Raw genomic sequence first — 23,886 nt, 5'->3', positions numbered from 1 at the left:
ATAATATTTCTAATAGTAAGGTTTAAATAATATTTCATGCTGTAACTGTAGGGCTAATACAATACGTCCCCTATGAGCAGCATATGTGAATATTATGTAGACCTATTGTTTAAATCGAATTTATGCTTTAAAAGTAGAGTAATCATAGCAGTTTTCATCCATAGTATGTCCATTTAAATGTCTGCGTTTAGCTTCAAATGACGACAGTATTCTATAAAAATTATTTGCATTCCGATCTTGACATCAAAAGGCACAAAAATATTTTTTTCTTTTATTCCATGGATTTTACCCATTTATCTCCTCTTGTTCCCAGTGTTTTTCTGCAACCACTATGCGCGCGCAGCTGCAAATGACGTAACTGTGACGTCTACTCCAAATTGGTCTATACACAGCTTTACTACTATTAGTGCAAAAGGGAGACCGTGCCAAATTAGACAACTTCAAGCTGTTGTGGCCGTGCCGAGACAGCACTCGTGTCCGTTGTAGACATTACTATCCGTCAAGCAGGTAACGTTATTATTGCTAACATCGAAAAATAGTAATACATTGGCATCATCTGTATTAAAGGGAAATTAATCACTTCATCTGATGTTTAAGTGAATAAAATAGCCTTGACTGTCGAGTTCCACAACTATTGACTTTGTTCTCGCTCACCGGACTTGATGATCATTTGATCATTGTTATTTACAATACACAGCGTGGTTTTTAATCATATTTTTAGGGGGGACAACCCTCAGATGGGGGGGTGTACAGAAAGGTGGTGTACAGATGTTACAGCGTTAAAGCGACAAACCATGGTTCACTGCAAAATTCAGACAGCTCCGTCAGGCCAAAGAAGATGCTTACAGGAATGGGGACAGAGTCTTGTATAAACAGGCCAAAGACACACTGGAAAAGGAGATCAGAGTGGCAAAGAGGAATTATTCTGAAACGCTAAGGATCCAGTTCTCTTCCAATGACACGGCTTCAGTGTGGAAAGGTCTGAAAGACATCACCAACTACAAGACACCATCCCCCAGCATACATCACCAACTACAAGACATCATCCCCCAGCAATCATCAACTGGCAGACAATCTGAATGAGTTCTATTGCAGGTTTGAAAAAACACCATTAACACCTCCAGCTACCCCATTCTCCCCCACTCCTGCACTTCAGATCAGTGAAGATGATGTGCGCCAGGTCTTCAGAAAGAACAAGAGAAGAAAGGCACCAGGCCTAGACGGTGTCACACCAGCCTGTCTGAAAACCTGCGCTGACCAGCTGGCCCCCATCTTCTCACAGATCTTCAACAGATCACTGGAGCTGTGCGATGTCCCTGCCTGCTTCAAATGCTCCACCATCATCCCCATCCCAAAGAAACCCAAGATAACAGGAATTAATGACTACAGACTTGTGGCCCTAATGTCTGTGGTCATGAAGTCATTTGAGAGGTTGGTGTTGGCTTATCTGAAGGACATTACTGGACCCTTACTTGACCCCCTGCAGTTTGCTTACCGAGCAAACAGGTCCGTGTTGGTGTTGGCGTATCTGAAGGACATTACTGGACCCTTACTTGACCCCCTGGGTGGATAATGCAGTCAACATGGGACTGCACTTCATCCTGCAACATCTGGACAAAACAGGGACTTACTGTATGTGAGGATCCTGTTTGTAGACTTTAGCTCTGCTTTCAACACCATCATCCCAACACTCCTCCAGACCAATCTAACCCAGCTCTCTGTCCCTAGCTCTATCTGTCAATGGATCACCAGCTTTCTGACAGATAGACAACAGCTAGTGAGAATAGGTAAATTCACATCCAACAGCCGGACCACCAGCACTGGCGCCCCTCAGGGTTGCGTCCTCTCCCCACTGCTCTTCTCGCTCTACACCAACGATTGTGACACTATAACAAATTCCTTGTATGTGCAAACATACTTGGCAATAAAGCTCTTTCTGATTCTGATTCTAAATGAATCATTTGAATCTGTTTTTTTTTAATCAGATTTGTTCACCGATTCATTCAGGGACTCTTTCTGCAGGACAGCTTACATTAATAAGTGTGTCACTGATTCAATTACCCAACTGATTTGTAAAAAAAAAAAAAAAAACAGTTTGCCACTTTATATTTTTAATATTTTTTAAGTCTACTAAGCAGCAATGTTTTTCCTGTTGTCTGTGACACTATCAAAAAAGACTGCCACCCACCAGTTGTGAACCACTGTTGTATAGGAGCATACAGAGTATACAGTATAGTTTTATTTTGGGTTCTGTCACTTTTTTTATTTACAGACAGGTAGGAGAGAGAGAGAGAGAGAGAGAAGAATGGGATCATGACCAGCCAGAGGCCACATTCAAACCTGTGTCTCCTATATGAGCATCGCTTTCCGAGCTATTTATCTTTCTGGATATTTTTATATTTAGTAACACGCTTACACTGTAATGCTCATATTTTAAAAGACACACAAGCATATGGAGTGCCTGTAGCGTTGGCCTGTCTCACTCTGAAAGCTGAGTCTGCCGTTTCTCGTCTAGGCGGTACCGAAGCTGACTGGCCCACTCCAGTTACTGAAGTTCAGCTTTTGTAATTGCGTTCATATATCCCACTGTTCAAGTCCCAGCCCTCCTTTCCCAGACATCAAGAGCCAGATTGCGTGTGTGTGTGTGTGTTTGTGAAAGAGGGAAAATGCTAGAGAGAGTCAGCATAGTGTCATGATTAATGAGCTGTTAAACAGAACTGAACTCTGCAAAAACTATCTCTGCTGATTTACTGCACCAAAAACATACAGCATATGGAAATATCTTTTCTGATATAATGTAATACTCACCCAGACCGAGGCATGATACTCTCAATCCAGATTTCCCAAGGTTCCTAGACAGACAGGAATAGAGAAAGGAGGGAGAGAAAATGAAACATTTATATTAGATTGGACATTGATGTCCTTCTGGCTCAGGCTTCATGGAGCTAAACAGTATTTCTCAATGTAGATTCTATCTGAAACATATAACATGCACAAATGCAAACATGTCAACAAAAGTATGTCAGAATTTATAACACAATGTAAATACACTAGTGTTGTCTGAGAAAATGTGTTAGTTTTAACCAGTGTTAATCTAGAGCTGCATGAGATGAAGCTGAACCGTGAATGAAAACCAGTAAACTATCTTTGCTGGCAGGTTTAATTTTAAAGCTTTAGTAATTTTGTTTTGTTTTTAAATATCCATATAGTTTTTATTAATTTTTATAAAAATATATTGTTAATTTTAATATATTTTACTTAATGTTTATTTTAAGCAAGTTTTTTATTCTAGTTTTAGTGTATTATAATATACGATGACGTTTTAGTGCCACGTAAAAAAAAAAAAAGTAAGATTACAAGATTAAAGTCATAATATTTTGAGAATAAAATCAAAATGACGAGAATAAAGTTATAGCCATATGAAATTAAAGATGTAATATTTTGAGAATAAAGGCGTAGCAATGTGAAATTAAAGTCATAATATTTTGAGAATAAAGGATAAAAGTATGGCATTATGAGATTAAAGTCGTAGTTTGAGAATAAAGTACAAAATAAAGTCGTAGCAATATGAGATTAATGTCATAATATGTTGAGAACAAAGTCATAGCAAGGCCAGTATATTGTGTGAATAACTTTAATTAATATGACAATTTCACCACCTACTCAGCAAAAACTTCTGTGGCATCCAGCCTTTCATTCTTCACATGTATTTAATTAAACACAAAACGTTCTAAAGGTTGAAGTGGGTTCATGACACATGGTATGATTTCTGTTAATAATCCCACATATATTCAAATCAATTGCCAGGCCACCGGAATTTCTCCCGGTGCTCCTTTATTCTCAAAATATTTTGACTATACTCTCAAAATATTACGACTTTATTCTCGTAATCTTGTTATTTTATTATAATTTTTTACATGGCACTAAAACACCGTTGTAATAATAACCCTGACTCACTTAAACACATTCTATAACAATCATTCAGGAGCATAATATTATACAGCCTACCTCTGCACAAAATGACACGGATGCAAAAGTTAACTTCAACTATTTACGTGCTACTATAAATTTGTCAGTCACGTTGTGACTCATGTTTTGATGCATTTCAGTAACAATACACTAAAACAAGGACAATGTATATCATTATAATTTTATTTCACGACAACACTGACATTTTAAAAATGTTTTTAGTTAAATGTTGGTATGTAGTATTTAAATATTTAAATATATAATATAATTAATATATAAATTGTTTGAATATTTGGTTTAAATCTACACTGTCTTGTCAACTAAAATGATATTTTGTTGACTAAATTTAGATGCTATTTCAGTTTAAATACTTCAAATTAATGAATAAATAATATTTTAACTTTTCATAAAAAAGACAATGTAATGTGGGGTTTGGTGTTTGGGATTTGTTTCATGTTCATGTTTTCCATGTCTTTTATTTTGTAATTGTTCATGCTGTCAGTGTCATGCTTCCCTTGCCCTCTTGTCTTCATGCTATTGGTTCCTCTGTTCATTGTGTCATGTTCTGATTGGTTGTCTTAGTCATGTGTCTTGTTTCCCATTGGTTTGTTCTTGTCATGTGACCCTCTTGTCAGCTATAAGTAGCCATCATGTTCCCATTGTACCTTGTCGTGTATTGATGTTGTAACCCGCTGTCAGTGAGTCTAGTCTGTTATGCCTGGTCAAGTCTGTTATGCCTCGTGAAGTCAAGTCTGTGTATCTAGTCTTCGTCTGTTTGGATTATGTTTGGATCACCTGTAAATAAACTGCACTTGGGTTCTTCACTTACGCTAGCCTTCAGTGGACTGATTCGTTACAAAGAAAAAACTTTAAAAATGAACACTGGTTTTAACATTTTTTTTAAATGCTTGTGCTATCTGAACAATAACATTGGGTTTAATCATGAAGTTCCCTTTCAGTCGGTCACTCCCGACGTCACGTCAGCTGACCGACGAAATTGGGATCTCGCTTAGAGAGACCAATCCACTTCGAGTGTAAACTAAACGAGCCAATGCACATCGGTAGGCCGGGGCTCGCAACAAGAAGGCCAGTCACACTGGGAAAACATACCCGTTCCACTTGGCACAGGAACATTGAGGAAGCCCCATCCTTCCCGAAGGAGGTTTCAGGAGCACTTACACATATGAACAACCGTTTAGGTGCATATGGAAGATTAGAGGTGATTGTAACTCTCTTGGACAATGCAGAAGTCTGCCGGGAAAACACGGGCTCTGAGGCTATACGAAAACCTGAATATGCGTTGCATCTGCTGCCTACTTATACTCACGCTGTGATCAGCAGCAGCTGGATGCAATAATCGCATGCCAATGTGCATTGGCTCGTTTAGTTTACACTCGAAGTGGATTGGTCTCTCTAAGCGAGATCCCAATTTCGTCGTTCCCTCCTTCAGGGAACGAGGGTTACATACGTAACCGAGACGTTTTTTATGAATGTGAAGGCAAAGCTGTTACAGTTTACATTCTCACATCTCAATATTCATTGACAACTTTTGAATAGCCCTCAATTGAGAAAAAAATGTCATTTAGGTCCAGATGATGTACAGTAGTTACAAAAATCTACCAGCAGAGGTTTACTGGTTCATGCTAGCCAGCCAAACTTTGAGTTGAATAGCAAAGGCATTGCTAGGCATCTAACACCACAGAAAGAGAAAAAAAAGCACTGGCAATGTATTGATAAGGTATGTTTCTGGTCATAGTCTCAGCGTCAGTAATGCAGTGTGCTAAATCCCATACACAGTTCAAAACATAACAGAGATTTTGTAACTCCGTCCACAGCCAGTGTAAAGACTGTCACGACAGCTGTGTGAGCACCATGAACCAGATGAAAGGGAATTCATTGTTTTTAATAAGATTTACTGATATCAAGTAGGTTGGGATTAGCGACAAACTTTGCAGGGAACATGGAAAAGTGCTGACAGAGAGAGAAAATGAGGATAAGCAACTTAAGAGAGAGAAAATGGGGATAAGCAACTTAGGAGAGAGAAAATGAGGATGAGCAACTTAAGAGAGAGAAAATGAGGATAAGCAACTTAAGAGAGAGAAAATGAGGATGAGCAACTTAAGAGAGAGAAAATGAGGATAAGCAACTTAAGAGAGAGAAAATGCAAGCAGGTGCATTCTGCTGTGAGAGTGTATTACCTCTCTGCTACTATCAGTATGAATTTATTTCTCTGCATCAAGGCCAGGGAATGAAGGTGCAGGATAATAACAGATTCACCGTGCTGCAGATAATAAACCTGCAGGTGTGACAGATTACACATGGCTAATGCACAACCAGCACCCGAAAACTTACACAGTACGATCTGTAATATACAGCCTGCTGTTACCATTAGTTTCCAAGGATCCATCTGTCAACTTGTGACAGTTCAATAGAACATTAAGTTGAAGAGTGTGACAGAGGAAATAGCACAATCCCCTTTCAAGACCCAGACCAAGGTAGAAAGAAGCAGAAACAATAACATGACTACAGGCTTATACACACCTGGACCAAATATTTGTTGTGGATGTTTGATGCAAACATTTTGTACAGGAAAAAAAAAGAAGAAGAAGAAAAAAAGGTTCCCTATCGATCTACAGTACTGAAACTGGGTACAGAAAGTCATTCATCAAAGGTTTTTTTTCTTTTTCTTTTTTCAGTACATTAATATTAGTTAAGGATTAGGTATCATGAATAGCAACTGTTGCTAAATTTAATAATCTAGGTAGATGTTCATAATTCTTAATTTTAACAAAATAAGCAGGATTGTAAAAAAACACACACACACACAATATTTTACACAATATTGCAATATATTTTTTCATTTAGTACTGGCCTGAATATACATTCAACAAGGATGCATTCAACTGATCAAAAGTGACAAAGACATTTATAATGTTACGAAAGATTTATATTTCAAATAAGTGCTTTTCTTTTGACATTTTTATTTACCAAATAATCCTGAAAAAAAGTATCTTGGTTTTCACAAAAATATTAAGCAGTAACAACTATTTTCAGCATCGATAATAATAAGAACCATTATTAATAATTGAATCATTGGATTTTTGATCAATAAATGCAGCCTTGGTGAGCATAGGATACTTCACGGCAATAAAAAAAAAAAAAAAAAAAAAAAATATATATATATATATATATATTGATTGATTGAGTTATTGAATATTGTTAGTGCACATGTAGTTGTGAACTGTGAGTCTCTGGGGTGAATTTGTATTTTGTAAATGTTATGCCAGCACCGCAGAAGAATGCTATCTATCATTGAAACAGTGAGAGGACAAAAAAAAAAATGATTGGGTTCCAGTCAGATTGAGAAAGACGTTTAAGATTACATTAAGGGGGCTGCTCAAAATAAGCTGCACCAAAGACAAATGGAGCATTGCGCACTGCAGAAAAACAGGAGCATGACCACAACAGTGGCACAGCTCAAGGAAACGAGTTCTAGTGTTGTAGGGGACAGCGTGTAATGTATAATTCTGTGTATACATCTTCAATGTGACTGTCAGTCTACACTGACAGTATCAAACAGAGCAGAACCATCCAGAGACCAAACATAGCTTTTGTAGCAACACACAGACACACACATAGTTTGTCTCAAGTTAAAGTGAGGGTGTTTAATCCTGAGAGTGAGATAGAGGTGCTAAAATCAGTAGACTGAGTTTAAACAATGTAATTAATCATCGTAATCATGCTAATCATCGCTCCTGCAGGCCGTGTGGTCAGTGGCTCTCAGGGGATTTGAGAAGTTACTGCACCAGCAGCTCCTTTCAGCAGACTTGCACTGATCACTCACATGTTTCTCAATGAATAATTAAGGGAGTAAAGCAGATGTATTGTTCTGATGTCAAACAGCATTAGAAAGTATTGTATAGCACAGTCAGGGCCGGTCCTAGCATTTTGGGGGCCCTAAGCAGATATTCAAAAGAGTTTTTATTAGTTTTGTTGTTTTTTAAATGTCTATATAGTTATTACATTTTATTTCAGTTTTAGTTTGAGTTATTTTAGAACCTCAAGATAAACTAAATGATAATGGAAATGTAGCCTTGTCAACTAGCTAAAATAAAACAGTTAGTTAACTATAATAACTAAATATAATGTTGTAAAAATCAGTGTCTACTCAGTATTTATCTTTCAGTATATAAATATGATATATTTATGTATTGAGGATATGTTTACTTTTTGAGCACTGTTAACAATTTTTCAACTATTTAAAAGTTTAACCATTGCGTTTAGAAAAATGCATGCAAAACACCTGGATTGTGAAAATTAAAGAGAATAATTTATTTATTATTATTATCATCATCAATAATAATACAGAATAATCTATTTTATAGGCTGGCATGTTTTATCCCTGATTAAAATGCAAAAAAATGTATAAGTGTAAACAAATGTTATAATAAAGATATGCAGGGGTGCACATACGTTTTTCAGTCTGGTTCTCATGAGAACACATGGAGATTTGGTTTGGTGCTCACACTGCACCAGTGTGACTCGTTAAATATAGCTATAAAAAAATTATAATAGTGATAATACTATTATTGAACTTTATTTATTTTGTATGTTTAAATAAAATAATAAGCAAAATAACAAATCGAGTGTGGTAATACTATTATATTTTAAAATAAATGTATTAAATAAAAATACAATTATTTTATAGTACACTTAAAAATACAATGCTAGTATTTAAATTTAAAAATTTTTATATGAATTTTCAGCATTTTCCAACCTAAAATCATCAAGCTTTTATTTGGGCGTAAGTATATGCGCTGCTGGTTTTAGCGCTGCTGAGTGAAGCACCTAAGTGAAGCGCGTCAGTGAATGAAATGTCACATCTTGGAGCAGGAGGAGTCCAGCTGGACCCAGGCCACAGCCATAATGACGGCCCACGGTGGAGCCGATGGAGGGAGGAGCCATGGAGGAGGAATGGCCGCCGACTCCAGGTGGCCGACCAACGGTAGCGGAGCAGGTGGTGGAGGAGCCAGAGCTGGAGACAGAGAGCCAACGAGCCAGGGGGATGCAGAGGATCCAGGGGGCCAGGGTGGAGCCAAGGGCTCTGGCAACCGAGGTGGAGATCCGGAGATCCACGGCGTAGCCGGAGTGACTGAGGACCAAGGTGCAGCTGGCGGGAGGAAGGAGCCCAATGGAGCCGGTGGGACTGAGCTACGAGGTGCAGCCAGAAGAGCGGAGTCCTGAGGCAATTGCGGGTCGACGCCCAACCAAGTTGGAGCCGGAGGGACGAGGGAGCCCGGTGGAGCTGGTGGATTGAGGGGTGACGGTTGAGGCGAGGGAGCTAGGAGCCGAGGTGGAGCCGCTGGGTCTACAGGCTGAGGCGGAGTCCGGGCCACGGAGGTTGGAGGCGGAGGTGAGGGATTCTCCAGCCATGGCAACGCTGGAGGATGGCAGACCCGCGGAGCTCACACCGTAATGATGGTGGGCTGAGGGCAAGCAGAGGGGCTGCCAGACGACAGTGGTGGAGGAGGCAGGAGCGGGTGGGAGGGCGGGCATTTGTGAGCCTCCGGGCATTCAGGGCTAAACTCTGGATCGGGAGCCCCCTCTAGGCTGAACACGGGAACAGGATGGAGCTCTGGAGGAGCGGACACTTGAGGGCGCTTTCTAGGAGCGGGCACTGGTGGGTGCTCTGGACTGGATTCGGGGACTGGAGCCCTCTCCTCTTCGGCGTGGCACATTCGCCGCATCATACTCAGCTCACCCTCAGCTGCGGTGCAGGGGGCGGAGCTCTCTCCGCGCTCACACCATCCGCGGCTTTCTCCCTCATGACGGGCATTGTCGCCAGCTCTCGCACCTGGTCTGACGGGTTCAGATCTACGTCCGGGGCGATCCTCTGCTCAGTCGCTCGGCTTTGCGCTGGCTCGCTCATCGCTGCGGGAAATGGCTCTCCGTCAACGGTGGGCTCGGGCTGATGCTCCACATCACGGGGAGATGGTGGGCTGGGCTCTGGGTCGGGAGTGGCGAGATTCTCCTCGGAACTGACGGTGAGCAGGGATCCGTTTCTCGCCAGTATCCACTCCACAAAGGTGGTGAAATCCACTCGAGGACCATCTTCGGACGACGGCGTCAGTCAGCATAATTCAGATGGGATTGGGATGTAGTTTTTAGGAAGGTTGGTATCATGAAACTCATTGAAATACGCACAAAAAAAAAAAAAAAAAAAAAAAAAGATGGATTTCACACAGAACAGTCTTTATTGAGCCACAGGAGGAACCACAGGGTAGCCAGGAGTCACACGTAGCACAACAACGTTTAGAACCGACAAACACACACTGCACAGACTGGGGCTAAATACACAGGATAATTGGGAAGACACAGGTGTACGGGATGACTAATTAAACTAAACGAGGACAGGAACAAGACCAAATAAGGGAACACTAGAACAGAAACGGGCAAAACAGAACAGACAATCCAGAATCCTGACAAAAGTTCAATGAGCCGTCTCAAAATTTCAGCCAAACAGATTTTGCATATTTACTGTATACTCTAGCATCATATTTTATCAAGCTAAGTAAATGTCACTGTTTCAGTCAGTAATTTGGGCCCCCTAAACCATTTATTCCAAAACTGATTTTTTCCAAAAGTGTTTTTTTTTTTTTTTTTTTTTTTTGCTGTTTCGGGTAAATATTTTTGGTTGCATAGATTTCAGTGCATCACTACTTTTTTTGTTTATACTAGGGCCAAAATTGATAATTTAAAAAATGGCTCCCTTTCAATTCATGAGTTTCAAATTTGTGGAATTTGAACTGGAATGACCGGAAGAGGAATTGAATCTATCAATCTGTCTATCTATCAATCTACAATGAACAAAATTATAACCGCAACACTTTTGTTTTTACCCCCATTTGTCATGAGCTCGATCCACAACGTTGACATCAGCAAACCGCTCACCCACACGACACCATACACGCTGTATATGTTGAAAAACATATTGAAAAACTTTACTTTTAGTTAAAAATGACAGCTACTATAATTGTCACGAATCCGGTCTATGAACTTCCGTTCACTCACCACCAGAGGTCACCCGCTCACCACATGGACTTTCACACTACACAGACTGTTACACTATACCCTGGACTACATTTCCCATCATCCATTGCACTGATTACACCCACAGCTGTAACCAATCACACACCCTACATAAGCCATGGACTTCCTCTCTCTCACTGCCGAGTATTGTTCTGCGTTTATCACTCTCTTAGTGATAGCTGCTTTACGGAGCCATTTTGTGTTTTCATAGTCTAGTCTAGTCTAGTCTAGTCTAGTCTTGTTATTACCTGTTTCCTGATTCCAGCCTGTGTAACTTGGATTATCTATTGTTTCACCATTTGGACTCTGTTTGCCCCTGCCTGGACTATTGCTGCGTACCTGGATTATCTCTCTTTGCCTTGCCCTGTTGGATCTTGTTCGCCGGAGTCTGATCACGTCTTTCCTTGGACTACTCTTGTGTATTGCCCCTGCCATACCTGTTTGCTGGTGTTTCAATCCTGCCTGTGTTATTGACCATGTCTCTGTCTAATAAAGCTTGCAAATGGATCCACACGTCTCTCGTCTCGTTCGCCCTCAATAATAATTAATAACAATAATAATGTTTTTGAATTTCAATTCATTTTAATTCTACTTTTTGACATTAAAATACAGACTGCATTTGCAGATGTGCATCCTGTTCACTAATTTAGGAACTGAATTGCAATTGAAAAGCATTCTCACTTCAATGTCAGACAATCAAATATTTAAAAAGAACCTGAAGACTGATCTGAACAAAATATCAGTGGACCTCTCATTTATCAGTAAACGTATATTAAAATGCAAATTTTAAAAAGTAAATTATGAAAAAGCTATGAATACTAATCAGATCACGTTGGTGTTTTATGTTTCTGCCAACTGTCCAACCAACTGCTGACTAAATTAAAACTTTTTCCAATCTTTTTCTATGTAAACACACTAGATGGACATCTCTGACCACTGCGCTCAAGTCTCGCATCTTTTGCAGCACCTTGGCACAAGACAGGTCACAGGAGTTCTTAAAATGCAGCGCTCAAGTTAAAAGGAGTTCAACTTTTAAAAAACATGTCTTGAGACCTTGTGTATTTTCCTCATTTCAACGCCCACGTTTCATTCTGTGTGAATGACCTCTTACTCATACCTTTGCTGAACTGAGGATATCAGGATCCTTCAAACAGCATAAAAGTTACATCTACATGATTCAATGCAAATTACAGTACAGTTACAACAGGAACAGTGGTGCTTTGCTGAAGTGGACCATTTATGCATCAGTCCTTGCAGGGTTTGAACCTACAACCTTTCAGTTACCAGCCCAGATCTTTGACCACAAGACTACATCAATCTAAATAAATAAGGATCTCCTCAAAGAGCTTTAACTGAGAACAGGAACAGCTGAACTCTAGTCTTTTGCTATGTACAATGTCCTCACAAAAGAAATAAGTTGGCATGCATTAATCTGTAAGTGAGGTGTTGTTTCTCTTGGGTCTCATTTACACCTTCACATGTTGAGCTGAGCAGTTTCCCTCCCCATGATGCCAGGATGCAGTTACCCTGTGATTATTCCTTCCCCTTCTGTCAGAGGACAGTTCCCGAGTTCAAGCTCACACTCACAAACACATACACACATCAAACTCTCACATGAGTGCAACACAGGCACACTAATATGTACTTACAATCATAATTACACACTAAACAGGACTGAGCAAGAGAGAGAAAGAAGGTCGTCAAGCAATGTTGGTGCGAGTGGGCAGAGAAAAAAAAAACTCCACTGGCTTTAGCGTGGGGATTCAAGTATCCTCTTAGTGTTCGCTTCCGGCGAGACTTCAGCACCCTGTGTGGGTGTCTGATTGAGTGACTGCTTAAAACATCACACACTGGTCATTTCATTACACTCAATGAAAGTATAGGAACTCAGTTTGTCAAGAAATAAGCATATCTCATCCACATATCTATAAATGTTTGTGAATAAATCAGTTTCTCATTTCCCTTCTCTAGCTCCTTCTAACTAAACTCGACTAATATATTACGTGTCTTATATTATATATATTACGTTAATTACGGGGCATGTGATAATTATGTTTTGAAAATATGATGACACATTTGGCTGGTATACGGTATAAGATGACTTACAGAAACCAAAGAAATCATGTCGGTGGGGGGAGGAGTTTTGGGGGGGGCAAAAAAGTGAGCATATTTTCATCTAATGAATTATTGTAAAACGCATACAGAAGCAAAAAAATAAATGGAGGTGGAGAGCAAGAGTCAAAAACCGGGCTATGGAGAGTATAGAAAGGTCTGAGGTCAAATTCAGAAGCATTTGTCAGCTCCCTCAGGTCAGAAACAGATAATTTTTTTGTGATTTGGATGCTTTTTCTATTATTTCTGATAGCTGTGTACTGTAACTGTAATCAAAAGACAAGCAGACACTCAGTTGAACACTGTCTTATCTGATCATTTCTGAACGAAACCACTGTGTTTGCATGCTTTCAGCCGGTCTGACACAGCTCCGTCTTTTGTCGAGTCTGCTTTACTTGAAACAGAGAGAGAGAGAGAGAGAGAAAAGGCTGAGATGGCAGTGGTTCATGCCAATGCTGATTCTAATTTTTTTACCATCTCATTGCTTGTGTAAGTGCTTTTGTTACGCAACTGTTCAAGTTTCGTGTGAGGGAGCAATAAGCCCCTGTAGAGCTCAATAAGCCTTTTGATGAGAGAAGCAATCACCTGTATCAACTCCAAGGCTGTTTCATGTCGGACTGACTCATAATCCTGCAGTTCCTGATGATCCATATATGTGATTTTCTGCTGTATTAAATTTAACCCATTTAGGCTGCTCATTATTGAGTCAATTTACATATGGAAAACAAATGATGTTACTGGGGAATTACTTATGAAAAAGACCTTGCTATGAACATGTCACATTCAAATGACAAATGAAAATATTTTCTATTTTAATGCATAGAAATATGTAATTTATACAAATTTATACATTAATTAAATGTAAATGTAGTATATATAATAAAATAATAAAATAAAATAATTCATTATTATGTACTATGTACTATACTATTATGCACTATATTATACATTACTTTTTAAAATGATTTTGAAAGAAGTCTCTTATGATTTCCAATATTGCATTTAGTTGATCAAAAATATAGAAAAAAAATATAAGTAAATAAAATATAAAAAAAAATACAGTAATATTGTTAAGCAATATTACAAATTAAAAATAACTGTTTTCTATTTTAATATATTTAAAAATGTAATATATTCCTATGATAGAAAAGCTGAATTTTCAGAAGCCATTGCTCCAGCCATTAGAAACAATTCTAATGTGTTGATTTGGTGCTCAGGATATATGTATAACATTCTGTGAATAAACACTGTAAACATATGGTGCACCTTTAAAATTGATGGTTATTGGTTTGGTTAAACACTTATTCAGTCAATGCAAATGTATTTTTCCATTGACTCCAGAAGCATTCCAGGTGCCATAGAGTTTAGGACATAAGTGTGAAATTGTGCATGTATCCATCTTACAACATAGTTCATATACTCTTCAGTATTCCCATTTGAGTTGCTTTTCACTTCAGAAGAAATAAAAAAAATATCATTTGATAGACTGTTACATCTGTGGAAAAGTCAATTCTGGTGTGACAGGCCTGTACAGCTGCCAAAGTACAATATCCACACACACACACACACACACACACAAACAAACAAACAAACAAACAAACAAACAAACAAACAAACACACACAGACAGACAGAGTGATTCATCTAGGAGAGGAAGGGAAAAATAATAAGAACTAGCAAAATTTCTGCCCTTTATTATTTTTGTGCTTGGTGAGTATGATGGGGGATAGAAGGGGTGAAGGGGGGAAAAGCTCAATAATAAATCAGCAGCAGGAGTGAGAGGGGAAGTCGATGAACCCTCTGAATCTCACTTTAATAGATTCTGTCAGCCTTGAACCCTAGACCGCCAGGAACAGTGCACAGGGGATCAGCATGGACCTTGAGATAAACACTGCATGATGCTAAATGTTAAGAGATAAGATGCCTTTCAGTAAAAGACGTTTATCATTTTCCACAAGCAGAGAGATTGATTTCTTATGTTAAGATCATTTATCATAATAATCACAGTAGCTACTACTCACATTACTCATGTTAGTTATTTTAAAATTAATTCAAGTCAAATAGATTTATAGACCATATAAACTATCCTCTTAGTACTTCTAAGTTCTTTTGAATGATACATAAACAGTATTTAGTCATGAATGTCCACTTTTTACCCACAAATGAAAATTGTCATCATTTACTCACTCTTATGTCGTTCCAAACTATATATGTTTATAGAATAAAAATATGTTTATGTTTAGTTTATAGAATAAAAATATGTTTGTCCTCCTTCTGGGAAACACAGAAGACGACATTTTGAAATGTCCATAAAATTAAAGTTTTATGTGAAAAAAATATAAACAATTGGAAGAACTGTCTCTTTTGGAAAAGTGGAATTCATTCATGACTAAATGCTGTGACTAAATGATGACAGAATTTTATTTTATTTTAATTTTTTTTAATGGATGTTTTTTTTTCTCTCTCTTTTTCCTTTCCCGAATAAGCTGCAATGCAGACCACAGCAATGCTATGACTATGGTGCACAGAAAACCAGACAAAATAAATTGCATATTTGGATCTGGTTGTAATTATTCAAACCTATTTCAAACATAATTCAAAATTATTTCAAACATATTCTCCTTTTGTCATTTAGTCTGCATGTAAAATGGATCAGCTTGTGTGCATGCTGCTTGTGTCAAACATGCTTTTGTTGGGCGCAACAGAGCCTGAAGCCCAGCGGCTTGACAAAACCCGTTTGTCTTGTAGCGTTTGACAGAAAAAAAAATAAACAGATAAATAAAGAAAGAAATGAAATTCCCCCTCCAGGACTTGCATTATTTACCAGTGTGCTGTTTCTGTGTGTTGAGATGAATGAAGTGGTGCTGAATAGACACTGAGACCAGATATCAGCAAACACTCACTACAGAGAGTGATATCATTCATTATTCACCTGCCCCGTAGCACGATGACAACTACGTTCCAGGAGTTTATTAACTCTCATGGTGAGAGACAATAGAAACTTTCCCCTTTTCAACAGATTCAGTGTGTTTTAGTACAGCATAGAACATTCTGTTTTCGTGATTGTATTAAAGCCAAATATGCCCCAATAGTGTGCTGGAAATAGTCTATAATAAACTTGACTCTGAGATCTAAGGAGTTCTGGGACACTGGGAAATACAGGTTAGCCATATTCCTCTACAGAGTCAGCGATATTCATTGCTTGGGTACATCAGGGGTAACATCATCATTGCAATCAACAGTTTTCAAACTGTAATTCTTGACTTGTCGAGCATATCAAATTACATGTTGTATATCAGTAACTGTAGTGTGTTTGGTTGCATTTTATTTTGTGCTTTGTGGAATGGAGAGATCTCAGATGAGAAATATAGAAACGCATTGTGTGTCTGTGACAATTTTATCGCTCATGACAGGATCGTCATTTACTAGAGGGAAAGTTAACTTAAAAGTTTGTAAGGGGAGGTTTCTGGGAAATTAACCTCAGATAGCTTACTGCAGTCTCTGTTTTCAGAAAATATAAAGAGAAATCACCATCACAGATTTTAAATGGGAAAAGTGAAGGGTTAATTAGCCATGGATACAAATTATACATGCATAAATTTCAGCAAAGTAAATGTTTTTTTTTTCAGTCTTGTATGTTCACTAAGTCAAATAACTCTTTTCAATTTTAATATATTTAAAATGTAATTTATTCCTTTGATGGCAAAGCTGAATTTTCTGCTGCTATTACTCCAGTCTTCAGTGTCAGATGATATTTCAGAAATTATTCCAATACGCTGATATAGTGATCACAAAACTTTTTTTTTTTTTAAATAAATGTTGAATGTATCAACAGTTGTGCTGCTTAATATTTTTGTGGAAACAGTAATTATTTATGTATTTATTTAATGTTTTCAGGATTATGTTATGAATAGAAAATTGTAAACAATATTAATGTCTTTATTGACCCTTTTGATCAATTTAATGCATCCTTGCTGATAAAAAGAACCCCACTTCCCCCACCTACCCCAAACTTTGGAAAATTAAGTTCCATTACAGCTGACCGTCTCTGCATGGCAGATTAATTATTTCAGTTGTCATGTTATGCACATGTACTTAGGGCAATTACACATATATCATGCTGGCAGCGTGAACGCCCTCTCAGCAGTGTCATAAAAGAGGTGGGAGAAAGAGGGAAGGTATGGATGATTAGTGTATGAGTCCAGTGTATTTAATGTCAACATGTATGTGCATATATACTTTTAATGTTAGACAGAGAAAAAGGCAAAGAGAGACAAAAAAGTGTGATGCACTGCTAATGTGCCAAGAATAAGAGTTATCTAAGACTTAGTTCACTTTCAGTTATTGATTGCTTAACTGTCATTGAGGTTAAGTCAGTTTATCTAAGAGCATCTTCTTACTATCTCACATTGATAAAGGTGTGTGTGCATGGACGTATTCATTTATTTCTACCATTCATGTGAGTGGTTGTCAGATGTGTTTGAAGCTCTGCAATGGGCTGAACTTGAAGCAAGAATGTTCTGTATGCTGGCTCTCGAGTCTGGGTTTTGTGTGTGTTCTCAGAGATAATTAACACTCTAACCTCAGTCCTGCTGATGGTGGAGAGAGTAATGTGTGGTATCTGTCAGACAGACAGGAGTCTAAAAACAGAAAGCTTTGTTCACCTTTCACACTGGCTCAGTTCTATTTAATGCGTAATTACTCATGTTAATGCAATTTTTCAGTTTCAGTGTTCAAACTGTCATGTAGCCTATTGTGCCAATGGACTACAAAACCTTTGCTAAAATTAAATAATCTCACTTGTCTTCTCATTCATTTGACCAATTCTAAATGCATCCATACAGGTTTGCTGTAACCAGCCAATCTTTTTCACACATGCATACATACATGAATAAATAAATAAATTCTATTTTTTAACCATCTATTTTTTTTCTTTCTGTTTTTAATGATTAGAAATTGGCTGGCTCTCATGATAGTGTTGCAAATCACAATCTTAAGATGATCTAACTGTAAGTCATACTTAAAAATTAGGCATTACTCCATTGTAAAATAAAACAGCATGTAGAGCAACTACAAGTTAAATACATCATTGCTTTTAGTGTTTAGGCAAGTAGACAATAAAACCACAAAAGGTCCCACAAAAGATTAGTATGCTTGTTGTATGTTAAATCAGTGTAAGACTGCTTGGAATGCTCAAAAGGTGTGAAAACACCCTAAGAAACAAATATGGTCATCAACACACTCCGGTAGATGACTGAATGCAATTTGGAACAAATCATCACAGGAGAGTTTAGCTGCTTTTCATCTCTACATACATTCAAACCACTTCAGTCATTCTCTTTAGCAAATGAGGTTCAACATCTGTAGTTTTGTTTCCAACTAAGACATCTGAGGACAAGGCTGTTTCATTTTGGCTTCCCATAGGGTGGACAACACTGATATATAGGTGAACATTTTTCAATTGCCTGTTTTTGGTGTATTTAGGCATATCCTTACTTTTTCCACCCAAATATTCATTCAGAGAAACACGAATGAAACAACTTAATTTTTACAAAGACATGAGGACGTATTTAAGAGATGCTACCACCCACATAGCAATTGCCGTCTGGCCCAGCTTTGCGCCAAACAACCAGTTTCACTCGGGCCACATGCAGCAAAGAATTACGGCCCTTGTGTGGCCCAGATCTGGACTACAGAGATGGGCCACACATGAGCCATAACTGGCCCAAATCTCAGCCAAATAATAATTTATAACCAGCCCTGAATTGGGCCAGAATAAGTTAATAGTGCTACCCAAACTCAGCCTTCAGTAAACCATATAGAGAGCAGTCTTTAACCAGAAACCCCAAAACCGAGCCATAAAAAAGCCAAAAATATAAAAATCAGCTCCATGCCACGGATCCATCCATAGGCAGTAAAACACACTCATACCCAGAGGTGGGACCAAGTCATTCCTTTCAAGTCACAAGCAAATCTCAAGTCAAATCCCAAGTCCTCAAAGAGTTAAAGTTAATGAGATAATTAAGTGACTAATTAAATGATGATTGTGCATTAGTGATGAACACCTGCTGTTATTGAGAATTACAGAGGATCAGATGTTGATGTTTTATTGGTTAAAATTATGAAAAATGAGTTGGGCTCTTGACACTTTACTTCTTGTCCTAGATCTCTCTCTGTAACACTGCATGTGGTGTTGTAAAGCAGTGAGGTTAATGCTGTACAGTGAGGAGATATTCGCTGTTTTTATATGATGAGAGCTGGCCTGATTACGTTGAAAACAAGTTTTTATTATTTTTTCATTTGTATGTATATGTTTTGCATAACCGACCCTGTGAAACCACAGCATGCAAGCAAAGTGTTGCTCTAATAGTTATTGTGAAGAAATTTTATTAATCTACATAATTCATATAAAAATTTGAACTCCTGTACTATTTAGACACACACAGACATCAAGAACCAGCATATGAATCTCAACAATGGTAACAATAAACAAAATGCTTCATGCTGCAATGCATGCTGGGTAACACCATAGTAAAATCTCCCATCATGCACTGCAGTATGAAAAATTGTCACCACTGTTCAGGATCGTATGATAAGTGTTCATGTCTAAAAGCCTGAGCCAATACAGTTGTTGTTGTTTTTTTTTTTTCAAAATTGAAGCATTACGGTGGTATTTGTTTAACAGGACTTTTTTTTTTTTCAGTTCTGTAATGACTGAATGTCAGTCAATAAACCAGAGAGACCACTTCATGATGTTCATTCATTATGAGTTATAAGCTAATCTGCTACTTCAAGCTTTCGGTTCAGCAATGCACAAATGGTTGCTGTGCAACAATATTGCAGTTGCTTAGAAGCAAATTACTTTGAATTACAAAAAAGGTCAAGAGACAAACTAAAGCAAACCTTAACCACAATTATGTTTGACCACATCGTGTGTGTTTTTTTTTTGTTTTTTTTTCAGTTGATTTCATCCAAGGCTGTGGCTGAAGTCAGTTGTAGTTCTTGTGTTTCTCTTTTCTTCAACGATGCTGCTTGTTAACAGCAGGTGTTCATCGCTAATGCACAATCATTAATTAATTAGTCACTTAATTATCTCATTAACTTTAACTCTTTGAGGACTTGGGATTTGACTTGAGCCTTGCTTGTGACTTGAAAGGAATGACTTGGTTCCACCTCTGGCGAAATCAGCTGGTTCATGGGTGGAATAAACATATGGCAGGACTTTTACTTTCTGACCCCTGGACTTTACACCTCTGCTTATTGGTAAAATGTCAAGTTTTCATTGACTAAAACTAGACTAAAATACTTCAGGTTTTCTTCGACTAAAACTAGATTAAAATGTTGAGACTTTTATGCCGAGTTCACACTGCACGATTTTAGCCCGATTTTTCACTCGCCGACAGGTTTTGCGAAATCGCCAACAAATGCCCGAAATCTGAGGCAAACTCGTTCACGTGAGTGACAATCAGACATTTGCTTGACCAGCCACAACATCAGCATAAGTTACTGCAAAATGATTTACCTCCAATAACTCTCTTTGCAGAACACCCAATCCCTGTTCCCTGCATCTCCCTCCTGCATAATCTGTTTTTCTTTTTCTCCTTGTAGCTGGAAATCAGCTCACAGACAATTTGCGGGCTATATATATATTTTTTTTTTTATAATTACAGTCTTGCTCGAGAACTCGAGTCTGATGCACACGGGTTCTCGCGTTATTTCCTTATCACTTCTCGCGTGTGTTTTGTTGTGAAATGTAGTTTGCAGACCAGACAGAGCTGTCGGCGATTCTTCCTATTGTGAAGTCATGCAGTGTGAAACCCCCTGTCACCGATCCATCGTGCAATGTGAACACAGCAGCAACTGAATGCTACCCCAGATAGTCACGCAGTGTGAAAACAACGGCGATCCGACGAGTTTGAAAATCGTGCAGTGTGAACTCGGCATTAGTCGACTAAAACTTGACTAAAACTAAATAGGATAAGATTGATTAAATATGATAAAAAACTAACAAGGACATTTAACACGGGACTAAGACTAAAATTGAAAATAGCTGACAAAATTAACAATGCTACTGATAGATCCGTGGCTGAGTTGTTTTTTATATTTTTGGCTTTTTTATGGCCCAGTTTTGGGGTTTCTGGTTAAAGACCGCTCTCTATATGGTTTACTGAAGGCTGAGTTTGGGTAGCACTATTAAAACCAATTCAGGGCTGGTTATAAATTATTATTTGGCTGAGATTTGGGACAGTTATGGCTCATGTCTGTAGTCCAGATCTGGGCCACACAAGGGCCATAATTCTTTGCTGCATGTGGCCCGAGTGAAACTGGTTGTTTGGCCCAGACGACAATTGCTTTGTGGGCGCTCTCTCTCTCTCTCTCTCTCTCTCTCTCTCTCTCTCTCTCTCTCTCTCTCCTTCATGTCCCTCAGGGAAGTCGCACTGTTTGAATGGCTTCCATTTTCAGCCGCTCTTGTGTGTGTTTGATGTGTCAGAGCGCTGTGCAATCTTCTTTCCGCTCTCTTTATCACGTCACTCTTTTATTGGTCTCTGAGGAGCAGAGTATCTGGTGACCGCTGGCCCACCTGACTGACTGAACATCACTGCAAAACTCTCACTTTTACTTTTTCTCAACTCTCTCTCTCTCTCTAGTTGTGCTGTGGTTTTACTTTAAATTATTGGTCTTTATAATTTACATCTTATTGTACCTAGTTTATCTAACTAAATGCTTAATTGACATTAAACAAAAATATAAACTGATTTAAAACTCATTCTGAACTAATGAAAGCATGAAAAAACATATTCTGAGATTTTTATTTTTCCATCTTTTCACTTTAAATGGTAGACTTTTCTTTGATTGTTAAGATGCTTTTCCTGAGTTTTATCTAAATGAAGTATGCATTCTTATTTCACGAAATGCAGTTATGCCATCAGCAAACAGAACTCATCCTGTGCCTCGAAAACACTTTCATTATCACACCAGCTTCTCAATTCATGTAAAAGCTCCTTTACGTGTCTCAAAAAAAACAGAGCAAGAAATGTGCAGCGATTTTTGAAGTCTGCTGAATGTCAGTTCATCATTCTCCTAGGAGAGCAGTTTTTAAGGAGTAAAATGCAATCTTGCCAGCTTGGGATTTAACAAAAGTATATTGGTGCTAACAGACGACACACTGAGAATAGCCATAAAAGTTTTAAAGTTATGACAGAACTGTCTATGCTAACACAAATTATGTGTTTTAAAAGCTCACAGTTGCCACCTAGTTTTGAGGTTTTACTGCCTGATGTTCACCAGAATGTCTAGGGATAACAAACAGTCAGACAGTCATTATCGCAAAAATAAACCAAGACAGGGAGCAAAGGTCAAACACATTTTAATGGTCATTAGACTACAGAATACTGTGACTGACCAAGAATCAAGTATTCCAGAGAGTTGTGCAATTATGAGTCTTATTTTCCAATATTTCACACATTTCTCATATGCTGTTGACTAAAGAGTGTATTTTGTGCTACAGCAGGTTTACATGGAGACCATAGTCATTAGTCAAAAATAAACGTAAATAATTTTTTTCAAACAAGAGTAGGATTTTACATTCAGGTGAAGGAATGAACCAAAAAAACGCTTGTTTAAGGACAACAGCGAATGGGTAGATAATGAAGAGAGGCAGGCAATGCTGTGATGAGATGAACATGACAGCCCACCATTACCTCCAGGAGGTGTGAGAGATGTCCATCAGACCCCAGGCTGTATCCTGTCACCATCCATAGCTTTAAATCCATTTCATTTTCTCATTTCTGGAGAGGCAATGGCAGCTGGCCATCCTACATGCTGTATACAGTAGGATATCAGGAGTCAGAGATAGGAGAGGACGTAAGTATTAAAGGGATAGTTCACCCAAAAATGAAAATTACCCCATGATTTACTCACACTCAAGCCATCCTACGTGTGTATGACTTTCTTCTTTCAGATGAATACAATTGTATTGTATTAAAAAATACAATCAAACTGTATTTAAAAATGTCCTGGCTCTTGAAAGCTTAAAAATGGCAGTGAATGGTGAATGAGATTTTGATAGCCAAAAAAGTGCATCCATCCATCATAAAAAAGTGCTCCACACGGCTCTGGGGGGTTATTAAAGGCTTACTGAAGCAAAGTGATGCATTTATGTAAGAATAATATCCCTATTTAAAACTTTATAAACCATAATCTTTAGCTTCCGCTAACTGTCATACGTGCGTTCACTAGAGAGAGGCATTCCAGCGGGTGACGTAGGACGTAGGCACAGCATAAGCTCTGGAGAGAAGTGACGAACGCAGAAGCGCAGAGGAGAGAACAAAACAAAACACTGGTCACGAATTAGAAGTACAAAATGAGGATTTGTAAAGAAAAACATCTGAGGATTTCGATATAAGCCAAGAGGAGACTGGTTTTCCTTTGCTGTAAACAAAACTTGGTTCTCGCGAGACTAGCATATTCTCTTATTTTGGGCTTCAAAATCTCGACCACCATTCACTGCCATTATAAAGCTGGGAAGAGCCAGGACATTTTTTAAAGGGGTCATATGATGCGATTTCAATTTTTCCTTTCTCTTTGGAGTGTTACAAGCTCTTAGTGTATAAAGAAGATCTGTAAAGTTGCAAAGACTAAAGTCTCAAATCCAAAGAGATATTCTTTATAAAAGTTAAGAGTCAACCACGCCTACCTAAAATGGCTCATTCTAACA

General features: G+C 38.2%; 1 protein-coding gene across 1 annotated transcript in view; it reads right to left on the bottom strand.

The window, feature by feature from the left end:
- LOC107671078 (voltage-gated potassium channel subunit beta-1-like) overlaps positions 1–23,886 on the bottom strand; it is a 99,802-nt gene that overhangs the window by 64,773 nt on the left and 11,143 nt on the right. Inside the window, exon 2 of the mRNA XM_016463924.1 lies at positions 2,809–2,852. Coding sequence (XP_016319410.1) covers positions 2,809–2,852 — 44 coding nt within the window. The remainder of the gene's footprint in view (positions 1–2,808; positions 2,853–23,886) is intronic.

The sequence above is a fragment of the Sinocyclocheilus anshuiensis genome, unplaced genomic scaffold, assembly GCF_001515605.1.
Source record: "Sinocyclocheilus anshuiensis isolate Anshui unplaced genomic scaffold, SAMN03320099.WGS_v1.1 scaffold1382, whole genome shotgun sequence".
In the NCBI taxonomy this organism is placed as follows: Eukaryota; Metazoa; Chordata; class Actinopteri; order Cypriniformes; family Cyprinidae; genus Sinocyclocheilus; species Sinocyclocheilus anshuiensis.
Note: the sequence above shows the minus strand (reverse complement) of the source record. Positions and strands in the feature narration are given on the sequence as shown.